General features: G+C 39.4%; 1 protein-coding gene across 2 annotated transcripts in view; it reads right to left on the reverse strand.

Annotated features, from left to right (window-relative positions):
* prkcbb (protein kinase C, beta b) overlaps positions 1-12,155 on the reverse strand; it is a 106,842-nt gene that overhangs the window by 73,965 nt on the left and 20,722 nt on the right. For both annotated transcript variants that reach the window (XM_026916503.3, XM_026916501.3), the window contains exon 3: positions 3,613-3,695. In XM_026916503.3, the coding sequence (XP_026772304.1) occupies positions 3,613-3,695 (83 nt within the window). The remainder of the gene's footprint in view (positions 1-3,612; positions 3,696-12,155) is intronic.

Here is a 12,155-nt window from a genome sequence, read left to right on the forward strand (position 1 = left end):
TTCCAGATGGGCTGGTTTGAGTATTTCAGAAACTAATGATCTCCTGGGATTTTCACACACTACAGTCTCTAGACTTTACACACAGAATGGTGAGAAAAAAAAACATCACATGAGCAGTAAATCTGCGGCCAGAAACACCTGGTTCATGAGAGACGTCAGAGGATGATGGCCAGACTGCTTTGAGCCGACAGGAAGTCTACAGTAATTCAAATAAACACTCTTTACAACCATGCTGAACAGAAAAGCATCTCAAAATGCACAACATATTGAGGTGGATATTCTAAAACAGCAGAAGACCCCATCAGGTTCCAATCCTTTCAGCCTAGAACAGGAATCTGAAGCTACAGTGGGCACAGACTCACTGAAACTGAACAGCTGAAGACTTGAAAAACAGTAGGTAAAGTTTTCTACTCTTTAGTTTCAGTAACATGGCATGAATGCAAACGAGGTGTTCATAAGGTATTTATAAAGAAAACCTTTTCACAGGCACTTGTTGAACTCTGCGGGCACTGGAAGTGCAAACGTGAATATCTAAAATCTATTACATATAGCAAATATCTAATATAAAATAAACTTCAGTACAGTAGAGTCATTTGTTCAAGAAACTTATTCAGAGGTAATTTTGAGGAGATTTTGTCTCCAAATAATAAAAACGCAAATATAGTACCCTTTGCTCATTCTACTTAACATAAACACTGTTCAAGTGACTTTCAGGGTGCAGTAAATCACATCTTAAGTGCTAAATTCATCTTTTTGCAGTGACACCCCTCCAAATTGCATATGTTTTACCTACACAAACCTTGCGCGCTTTGAAATGAAACAACTGACAAACTAGTACGAACACAAAATTAGTCATTTTAGTATTGAATCCTTCCTAATCCACACTAATGCCTATATGTTAGCTCATTTTCTAAGGATTCGAGATGTTACTCTTGATGAATGACTGATATCCATCTCCTTGTCTCTTCTCTAGTGGCCTACAAAACACCCCTAATTCCTTAGAGGCTTCGTCCTGAACACAGTGCTCACTCGGAGCAATAATGAATCTGCCGCCCTCTGACACTGTCATTTGTGTGTGTGTGTGTCTCTGTGCAGTTACAGGTATAAATAGTCAGACGCAGGAGAGCAGCAAATCAGAGGGGCTCGCTTATGGCTTCAATTATAGAAGTGGGCTAATTAGGTCGCCTTTATCTAGGGACTGATATATTCTCATTAAATCCAAATTCACCACGGACGTTATGCAGGAGAGCGACTATCACAGCGTCCACTTCACGTGTGGGTGTGTGTTATTCAAGATAGAGGATCCAAGTCTCTCTGTCTGGCTCTATTAACATCTCTCTCTCTCTCTTTCTCTCTCACACTCGATTTGTTTAATTCTTTCTCTCACAATCACAAATTCTGTCTCCCTCTCCGCTGCTGCGTATCTCTCTCTCTCTCTCTCTCGTCCTTGGTGTTAAATGAAATGAGGAGTATAGTTTCGGCTTTTATTCCCATTTCTTCCTTTCAAACGAAGGTGACTCATTCCTAGCTGAGTGGGGGCATGGTCAAACACACGTCTGCAGGTGGGCAGGTCGGTGTGTGTGTTTGTGTGTGTGCGTGTGTGGACAAAGCAAGAAACGTGCAGATGTGATGAAACTAATTCATTCATTCATTCACATAATAATTAATTACATTATTGTTGTTGTCATTACAGATACTTGTCCAGTTCTACTCCTTCTTTTCTGGAAATTTCTCCAATTCTCAGTAAGCGAGGCCCTGCAGAGAGCTGAGGGTGCTTATAAGCAGTAGAGTAGGGCACTAGTAAAGAGGGTGCATTCTGGAGGGCAGGAGGGCACACTTAAGAGAGGTTGAGCAGTTTCAGGTAGGCTAACAGCATGTTTAAGGAAGCGAGAGCTGCTGAGTGCCCTCTCATCACAGAGAGCAAGTGCACTAGTGTGGTTATTAGAGTGTGCCTCTCTGTTTAAGACAGAGCAAAAAAAAAAAGGCTGCCCAAGATGTTTCGCATGCTTCCCTCGATTCCTTTCAAAATCTCTGCAGTGCACAAAATAGAAATAAAAAAGAAACAGCACTTTTGAATGAGGGAGGAAAATATATAAATATATCAATGTGGTGCCCTGGAAATCCTGCATTAGTAACTCCCAGTCAAAGCACTCGAGTCAGATTTGGTGGGAGGTTTTATACGTCATCACGCCCCAATCGCAGGCCTGAAAAAGACGCTTCTGCCGCAAGCGTAGAGATAAGAGACATCATCAAGAGACTGAACGATAAGAGGTGGCAAGCCAGGTGTGTTTCATCCAATACGGAACAGGTTTTGATCCTTCAAGCTCAATCGATTGCTATTGCCACAATAAGTTTACATGAAGTTGACGTTAAACTGCAGTGTAAGGTTTCTGGCTGCAATGCATGAAAAGAACGCTGAATGCTGAATGACAGTTGTGAGCTCTTGTTGAAAGCGAAAGAGGTTTTGTTTGTTTTTGTGGTACCTGGGAACTGTGACAGTCATGTCGATGTGCACAATAAAGTGTTTTATGCGGACTAATACTGATGTATCTGAAAATGCAGGTCACAAATGCAGTATTTTGGCCACACTGGGCCACAAAATGTTTCTGGTCATGAGTCAGGTCAGAATATTGAGATTTGTGTCGAAATAATAAGCTGTATTCTATCATGACAACAACAGCTTCCTACAGAGAAAGTACACCAGTGTATCTCCTCGAAGAACAAATACTGCATGTACTCAGCCTCCCAGCTATATTTTTGGATAACTATTTTTTCTGGATATCTCTAGTGGTTCTCTAGTTCTCCAAGTTCTCTAATGGCCAAATGAAACATAAAACCTTCTTTTTTAAAAAAACATTTATGAGACCCCAGCATGTTAACGGCAGTTTTGTAAGTCAGTATTAAATCATGAGTGACAAGAATGTGGTGATAAACGCTAAATGTCACTCATGTTTTATAAAATGTCCACGGTTTAATCAAAACATCTTTAAATGTAACAGCGTAAATGATATTTTTATCTACTTGCATTTTCATTACTTTTTACCTAATCCATTATTATCAATCTTGGATACATTCAATCTTCATGGTTTACAGTTCTTAAAAAACCAAAATTAAAACCAAAACTAGAAGCAGATATTTAAATAATTAAGACGGAATTAATAGTCTACTGCAGTACTACGTTTTCAGTTATGGCTCTTAAAGAAGTTATAATGGATCCATGGAGCAGAGACAGAAGAGGTTTCTATACATCTTATATACATATATACAGTATATTCTCTTATTGTATTTATTATGTGTATTTTCTTATTTACTTCCAGCTAGGCTGTACGTATTGTGCTCCATGAGGAACTGATCCAGACACTGACTGTTTACACTGCAAACTTACAGCATGACTCAGTGGTCAACTGTCAAGGCTCGGAAAGAGCTGAAAGTACAATTCTGTGACTGGTTCTGACAGGAAACACACTGATCACAGCGGTAGTTCCCTAACACACTTCCGCACTGTCCACTTCACTGATAGCCACGGTCCTTCTGCATCCCTGAGACAGATATACAGCTTGGGAAAACAGAGACACAGCCAGGCAGGAGGAAAGAAAAATAAAGGATACTCACATCTGACGCCGGGCCTTTATCTGCTCCAGGACAGGAGAAGGTGACAAACTCATGACAGCGCTTATGCACCACAAAACAGCAAACTGGGAGAGAGACAGAGAGACAAAAAAAGATAGAAAGTTGCAGTTAGGAATCAGGAGAGCAATGAATTCTTGACTAATAGTTTGACAATTTGACAATGTGGTCCAGCGTAGTATGGTCTTCAACCAGAATTCTCAGGATTTCCACTGACTGATTTATTGTGACAATGAACGAGACTGAAAGTTGCGGTTTTGCTTATGGCTCTGAGAAGAAGACCGATTATCTGGCAAAAATCCGTACATCAAAAGAAAAAAAATCTTATTGATCACTTCTCTGCATTTCACAAATGCAAACTATGCAGACCTTTTAGATTTTGCCTGTCTGTTTTTAATTCAATTTCTTCCATCCTTCCAAAGTCCATCCATCTACCCATCCCATCCATCCAAATCATGAACTGTACTGCTTTTGGACACGAGTTGTGCTTCAATACTTCAAAGTAAAACAAGTTTCAATTGGTTTGCATGCAAATCAGATTGCTCTGCCCTATGCAGAAAAAAATAATCAACTTCAGTTTGAACTAATCAGTTTTCATCAAACTCTGGTCTTCGTCAAATTAGGTCTGTGGAAGTCTCAACATGTATTGATTAAAGGAGATTTCTGGGAACTTCAGAGAAATAGAACTGCTGATGCTCATTAGGCTAGAAATATGACAAAATAATTTGGGGCATCACAAACCTGCTAACCTGTCAAACATATTGTGTACAAACTGAAAAGAAAATTCACAAATTATTACACTGTGAAAGAGTGATAATCCAATGAAAATCACTCTAAGATGCAAGTTCTACTTCTCTCGGTTCTTCTAGTTTTGTCCAGGAGGCCAAGCAAGCCAGAAGTGTCACTGACTCTAAGAACATATAATATTCCATGAATATTCAAGGAACCCCAGGGTGATGTCTAAAGATCTACATCCCTCTTTTGCACTGGGTAATGTCACTGCTCATGACTCCATGGAAGCAATTACTCTACAAGAAGGACATGGACTTCTCTGGACTGTCCTACAGGTTCCAACTTTAGAACATTAGCCCAGCTAGAAAACATGTGTTCAAGGATTGGGACTTTTTTTTTTTTGCTGCCACTTGACCAGGATGGCACAACATCATTGACAGAATTAGGACTTTTGGATTGTAGCAGGAAATTTTAAAGACATTTGACATAAACGATAACCCTAACCACACAATTCAGTCTAAGACTGGTTGAAGTATTGAGCACTTTTCATACAGGTGGTAGCTCTAAGTGCTGTACAATCAAGTAGTAAAAAATTATAAATTTAATGCTGATATATGATAAAATTATAAAGGAAAATATAGATACAGATGAACAAATGAACATAAGGAGATGAAAATAAAAAAAAAAAGTGTTGAATGAAATGAAATATAAATTAAAAATATCAAAGATATTTTACAATAATAAAATAAAGACAAAGGCAAAGAGGTAATATTGTACTTTCAATTAATGGCAAGTTACATCATACATTTTCAAATGCTTTTTAAAAGATCGTACCAGGCTTAACTGTTTAATGCAAAGTAGTATCGTGTTTCGAGACAGACAGACAGATAGATAGATAGATAGATAGATAGAATGTTGGATAATTTTGTACAAATGGTAAATGATAAAAATATATCATTTATTGGGGTTCTCTGTATCTATTTTTAAAGCTTAGCTGAACATCTGATGCCATTTGAGATCAATTTCATGCAGAAATTCTGAAGGGTTCACAATCTTTCTATCACCATTACTGCTTCTGTGAACTTTCCACCCTACAGAAACATGAGAGACAGCTTTCTCCATCAACACCTCGACTGGAACTGACACTCTTCTTGATCAGATAGCGCACTTTTCAGTAGATGGTGGTGAATGGCCAGTGATTAGGCGAGCGCCAGCTGCTGAGTGCCAGTGTTTTCTCTACATATTGCTGGGAGTCATGTGAGTGCGGTGTGCAGTAGTGCTTCTGTGAACAGACAACACAGGCAATGGCCCTGGGGCACACATACACTTTTAGTTCAATATCAGTGCTCCTGAAATCGTGTGGCGTATCTGTGCATGCTGTTAACAGGTTTTCATATGCACATCTGCTTAATGGTTAAAAAAAAAAAAGACATTTTAATGCTGTGATCTTCAAAAATGGCAATGAGTATTCACAAACAATGATCCACACATTTTACATTCACATTAAAGTTATGTACAGTGTGTAATTAAAGGGGCAAAGTGTTGATTATTGTCCTACCATCAAGACCTACTGAAAGGTAGCTATAACTACATACAGGCGATACACACACTATAGAATTGTGTGGGTGTGTGCACATGTATGTGACATCAATGGACATTCACATGTTCAACCAGTATTCTCTCTGTGAGAATCAGACCCCAGGTCAAATCTAATAGATGTCCTGTGTTTTAATGAATCTGAGTTACATGTTCTCCATGGTGTGACCTGATATGCTGTTGAACCACACAGGATAATTAGCTAACATGTATTTGCAGCCACATAGTCAAGCATTTAACCATTGTCTCTGTGTGTCCAGTAGTTGGAACGCTATGTGGTTGCCAAATTCAGACATGTATGATGGCCTGGGGAAATCCTTCTTGTGGTAAAATACTAATACATACTCAACTACAAAAGTACAGCAATGCTCTTATTTTCAAGTATGATTTTCTATTAAAAGTACACTATATGGCCAAAAGGTTGTGGACATCTCTCTATTACACCCATATGTGGGCCTTCCTCAAACTGTTGCCACAAAGTTGGAAGCACACACTTGTATAGGATGTCTTTGTATGATGTAGCATTACTATTTCCCTTCACTGGAACTAAGGGCCTAACTCATACCTGTTCCAGCATGACAATGCCCCTGTGCACAAATCGAGGTCATGGTTTGCCAGGGCTGGAGTGGAAGAACTTGAGTGGCCTGCACAGAACCCTGACCTCAACCCCAATGAACACCTTTGGGACGAATTGAAACACCGACGGCACCTCAGACCTTCTCATCCGACATCAGTGCCTGATCTCACTAACGCTCTTGTGGCTGAATGAACACAAATCCCCACAGCCGAACCCCAAAATCTAGTGGAAAGCCTTCCCAGAAGAGTGGAGGATATTAAAACAGCAAAGGTGGGACTAAATCCGGAATAAGGGTGTGATGATCAGGTGTCCACAAACCTTTGGCCATATAGTGTAAAAAATGTGTACATATATCTCTCTAAATATCATTAGTATGCTTGTAGTAAACTAGTTTAAGTAACCATGGTAGTATATTTGAATGAGCTTCATATAACCATGCAGCTTTGAGTAGACTGAGCCTCATTTATCAAACTGGATACAAACAAATTTGTTCGTAAATCGTTTACAAGAGCATTTATTTACTGTATTACTGCAATTTTATACAAACTCACTTCATTTTAATGACAGCGATCCAAATCAAACAAAGACTAGCCGTTCAATTAGAAAAAGAAATGGTGCCATGTACAAGGAAGAAGAGTTGATGCATTAGTGGAAGATGTCGAAAACGTTGTGCCTAGCAAGCACTTTCACCATTTAGTCATCATTTTTGCCATTTTCAGCTCTCTGTGAGCTTTGGCTATAATGGAGTTTTTGGGCATCATTAAGTTAATGCATTAATTTATACCAAGTTATATAACAGCAAGCTAACTAGCTTAAGCAAATAGATAATGTTTGAATGAATATTGGTTTCAGTGTGACAAATGAGTATGACAGCCGTATTATACCGTGTGTCCTTACATCATGACGCACGTTCATGACGCATGTTCTCTGCCTAGCCCTTAATTATTTAGACTATTTATGCTATTTATTCCCTGCTGCTTCTTTGTCTCATTGCAAAGTCTCATCACAAATTTTCCCCCATTTTTCTTACCAATTTGTTCACCTGTCAGTTCCCACCCACCAGCTAGTTCTCCTCTATGATACGACAACGACAATTACAACTACAAAAAGGGGTTGGGATGGGGGTGGGCACTAACAAGTGCTTCCTCTGGGACACGTGAAGCTAGCTGCTGCATCTTTCGAGCTGCTTAACACACTTAGAGGAAACTGCTACCTGCCCTCTTCCGCATACATGAGCTCGAACGAATCATACTGTTAGCAATCAGCCTAGTTAGCCAGCCTGCTGCTGTAAATGTTGGAGCACTTACCTGCAGTAAACATGCTAGAGGAGAAAAATCTTTGTTTTAGCATGGAGAACATGGCACAGTTACATCTGTTCCTCTGTGTTGGATCTCTGTGCTGATGAAAAGAGCAAACTTTACTGCACCATATGGACACACAGTCGAGTGTGTTGGTGCCACACAATTCAGCTCAACACCTACACACCCTTTCTGTCTCTCCCTGTCGTTTTCCTCTCTCACTGTCTGAGCACTTTCCAATATCAGTAATGGAAAAATAATCCTCTAATATCAGTTCTCGCAGGTATTTCACTGAAAAGTGTTTAGAATAAAGCAGACCCTGTAAGTCTATCTCTTTCATTTTGTGTGTGTGAAGGTGTGGGTTTGTGTGTGTCTTTGTGTGTATGTGTGTGTGGGTGGGTGGTGACAGGTGCGCTGAGTGTGTGCTAAAGGTTACAGCAAAATTCCGACTGGAAAGAGAAAAACGCACACCGAACACACACTCCAAAAGGTCGGTTTTACTCTGACAGTTCCACTCATGACCTCATATTTCCTTTAAAAAAAAAAATTTTAATAAAATACCGTCCCAATATCGTTTACCTTCTGTACAGAGACAGACACGGCCTGACAGAGTGACGGAGACACAGTGAGAAAATGGATAGAGAGTGAAAGAATTAATAGAGAGTGCCAAGTTTAATTGGCAACGAGACGTATTGTAACTATGCCAGAGCAGAAAGAGAGACAGCAGATGAAGGAGAAAGAGAGAGAAAGACAGACAGAGAGGGCGGTGGGGGGAGGGGAGGGGGGGTGGGGGGGTGGGGGCTCCGGGTAACGAGTGCCAGGTTTAATTGGCGTTAAGCATGCTCAGTGTGTGTGGATTAGATCGACCTCCCCCGCATTGGGCATGCTATTTATTATTTAATGGCGTCTTTAATTATGAAAGGGCGGATCGGCCTCCTGTAGAGGTGACAAGAGCTAGACAAGGCACACTCTCGCCTTTCACCCCTCACCACCGCGTTCACGTTTACATCTGACCCCCTACCCCTCGTCAAACCCATCATCCTCCACCATTAAGCCAACAGTTGGCAGTGTAGAACAAAACGAAAGCGTACTACTGCTGAACATACAGTTGGTGCACTAAAAAGAACCCAGAGTGCGTCTTTCTAGGATACTGCTAAGGGCAATCAATGGTTCTGAGGAGACTATTGGGGCAGCTGGTATAAATGAGCGAGCAGGGCTAAACCTCCAGCAAAACCAACTACACCCTGCATCCCAACTCCCCATCTTTTAAAAAATAAAAAGAAATCAATATAAGATTTCAATTTTAGCATCAACATCAGATTATTTGCTGTTAAGAGATGTCTTAAAGTGGATTATTTTGGACTTTTGGGAATCGGGCGCAACAGCAAACCAGTGTTCATAAGAAAAACACACAGAATAGTCTGAAGAAGTGAAATTTCTTTCTAACCCTGACTGCAGATTCATGAAGTCTATCGATGTAACACACAGAGGCTAATATTTTTCACTTCTCTAACCATCCACAATACATCAGCTGGTGATTGAGAAGGTGAAATACAGTTAAGAAATAAATACAATAATCAATAATAATGTAATAAATACAAACAAGTGGATTATTTACTCTCACCGTTTTTTTTTTTGCTTGTTTTGTTTTTTTCAAAATACCCTTTGGGTCCACACCCATGTTTGGATTCAGAGGAAACACAGCATGAACCCAGTAGAGCGTTAATTCAATTCAATTCAATTTTGTTCAGATTTGAAACACTTAAAAAAAAGAAGAGAGAAAACACAAATGCAGCTGTCTAGCTGTCTTTAAATGTGTGTGTGTGTGTGTGTGTGTGTGTGTGTTTGCCCCACATTATTCTTACCATGCCAACCTTGCTCTTTAATCCATTGCTCAACCTTAATACTTTGACTGTTGAGCTATTAGAGGATAGTAGGTTTAGCTTCCCATGTGATATGACAATCATTTGACACAGGACAATACATTTTTAAATAGTTATGAAAAGGGACAGATTTTTTTTAGTATATCTGGCCTGTATTTGTAACTCAGGTCTATCAAACAGAACAAATACATAAAGAACAGTATCAGCAGTGGTGAAAAGTTATGAATGTGACAATGTGAGAAAAGAGCTGTCTATAGTGTTGGTTTATTTTTGCAAGGAAAAAAAGGAGTGAAAAGGAAGTTTCTCCTTTCTACTGCTTCCATAACTGCAAGCAAACACGCAAATCAACTGGAAATCGTAGCACTCCAGATTGTTTCAGAACAAAAGACAAAAGACTTTGAGAATGAAGGACACAGTGTTTTGAGTTTGTATGCTGCAGTGTAGGAGCTTGAAAGTAGAACTTAGAACAAAAAGGATTCTTGGCAAGCATCACATCCAGAGGCATTATAGGTTATAAACTGTTAGTGTTCTGTTAGTAGATTGCTATTGTTTATCCACTATCGCTTGCTATTTTAGCTGCTTACATTGATTGAACTGATCCCCAAATAGCAACAGCTATTTTCTGCTTCTAACCACAAATAATGTACTGTTCACAAAATAACAACACGAGCTAGCTAAGTAAGCATGGACAAAAGCTTTGAGTTCGCATAACATTATTCAATTTTAACTACAGAATGATTTCTGGTCATCTATGAGCACAAATTCAAACACATTTACATTGAAATATGGCTAAATGCTGCCCAAAAATACCTTAATTGGAATACAATAACAGTTAGTTTGTTCAGCATTGTTAGCCTTTTGAAACCTTTCAAAGCATCATTTAAATTTATTGTATTGCATCTTTACAGTTCATGCTTACTGCAAGTGGTGTATTGTATAGCGGGTGTCCTGTGCAAAGATCCTGAGCTTTTTAGACTAGAGCTAATGCACAGTGAACTGGATTTAGAGCCGAACCCACACCACAGAACTCATTACTGACCGAGACACACCCGCAGTCATTGGCGGTAATCTATCTCCCTTTAGTGCCTCAAGCCTGAGTGACAATGTTGTTGGGAATTTCTGATGGGTTCTTGTTAAATGTATACTGCCAGAAAATGTGCATTCAGTTACACTAGATATGACTAACACTAATTATATACAGTGAGGGGAAATAAGCATTCAGGCACTTTTGTTTTTAATTATTTAATATATATTTATTAAGACTTAGAAGACTTACAAGGACATGATCACTCCTTTATCTGGATTGCAGATAAAACCTTGAAACTTTAATACTAACTGATTTTATCATCTGAAAGACTTGAGAATGTCGACGATCCCTATAACACATCTATCCATGCTAATAAACCTAACATATATTTCCATGCTAATGAAGTGCCATTAAATATTTATGAGTGTGCAGAGGCCACACTCAGGCCTCAGTTTGACACAATTCAATTACAAAACGAAATAGCTGCTGCTGTTCCTCACAGCACATTGCCGACTCACTTTGTAGTGCAGTATAGCCTCGGCGCTTGCAGAGAAACACAAGAGCACACCCACACACTTAAACCCCAAACACACATACACACTTAAGTGCACACACCCACAAAGACACCCACACATGTACATATCTACTGCTGGAGAACTGTGAAGCTTCACTGATCAGCTCTGATTACAGCAGCGACTGCAGCCCAATCCAATTTCGACTCAGTACATTTCTATCAAGTTCAAACTAACTTACAAAGTACAATATTTCCGAGCATGCTTACATTTTTTTTTACAGCATTTTTTTGGAACCCAAAGCCAAGAATTCAAATATAAAAGCTGTTTTTCAAATCGGGGTATGCGATCTGAACGTGAGCTAGTCTCTCATCCACCTGAACTCAGTGGTCTAGTATTCATTTTCCAGACTTGGTTGCGACTGTAGCATGTGTAAAACCTGTCTGCTCCCGGAACTGGTTCCTGAATAGTGTAATTGGTTCAACTTGTCTCCCGTTTCAAGCTTTAGAACCCACTTATTTGCTAATATAATATCAGGTTAGAGGAGTTTGCGTTGTGTTTATGTAGGCGAGTCATTGTGATAGGTCCCATGTTATCATTGTTATCTAAAAGGGCAGGTCTAATGCTATAAAACCATATTTTCATTGCACTCAATTTAGCTTCATGGCGCAAGTGTGTGCAGTGAAAATATGGCAACAAATATTTTGGTGGCCTGTATGGCTGAAAAATTGTGCACTGTGAACAGGGCATTATCACTTGACTGCGCTAAGCCTTCACTCTCAGACCTAGAGACATACATATACAGGTAAAAAGTATTTGAAGAAGAATAAGAAGCTACAGTTTCAAATCCAGTTCATCTGTAGATGAGAAATGAATATTAATGTGTTAACTTGTGTAAAACAT

This window comes from Pangasianodon hypophthalmus, chromosome 13 (assembly GCF_027358585.1).
Source record: "Pangasianodon hypophthalmus isolate fPanHyp1 chromosome 13, fPanHyp1.pri, whole genome shotgun sequence".
Lineage (NCBI taxonomy): Eukaryota > Metazoa > Chordata > Actinopteri > Siluriformes > Pangasiidae > Pangasianodon > Pangasianodon hypophthalmus.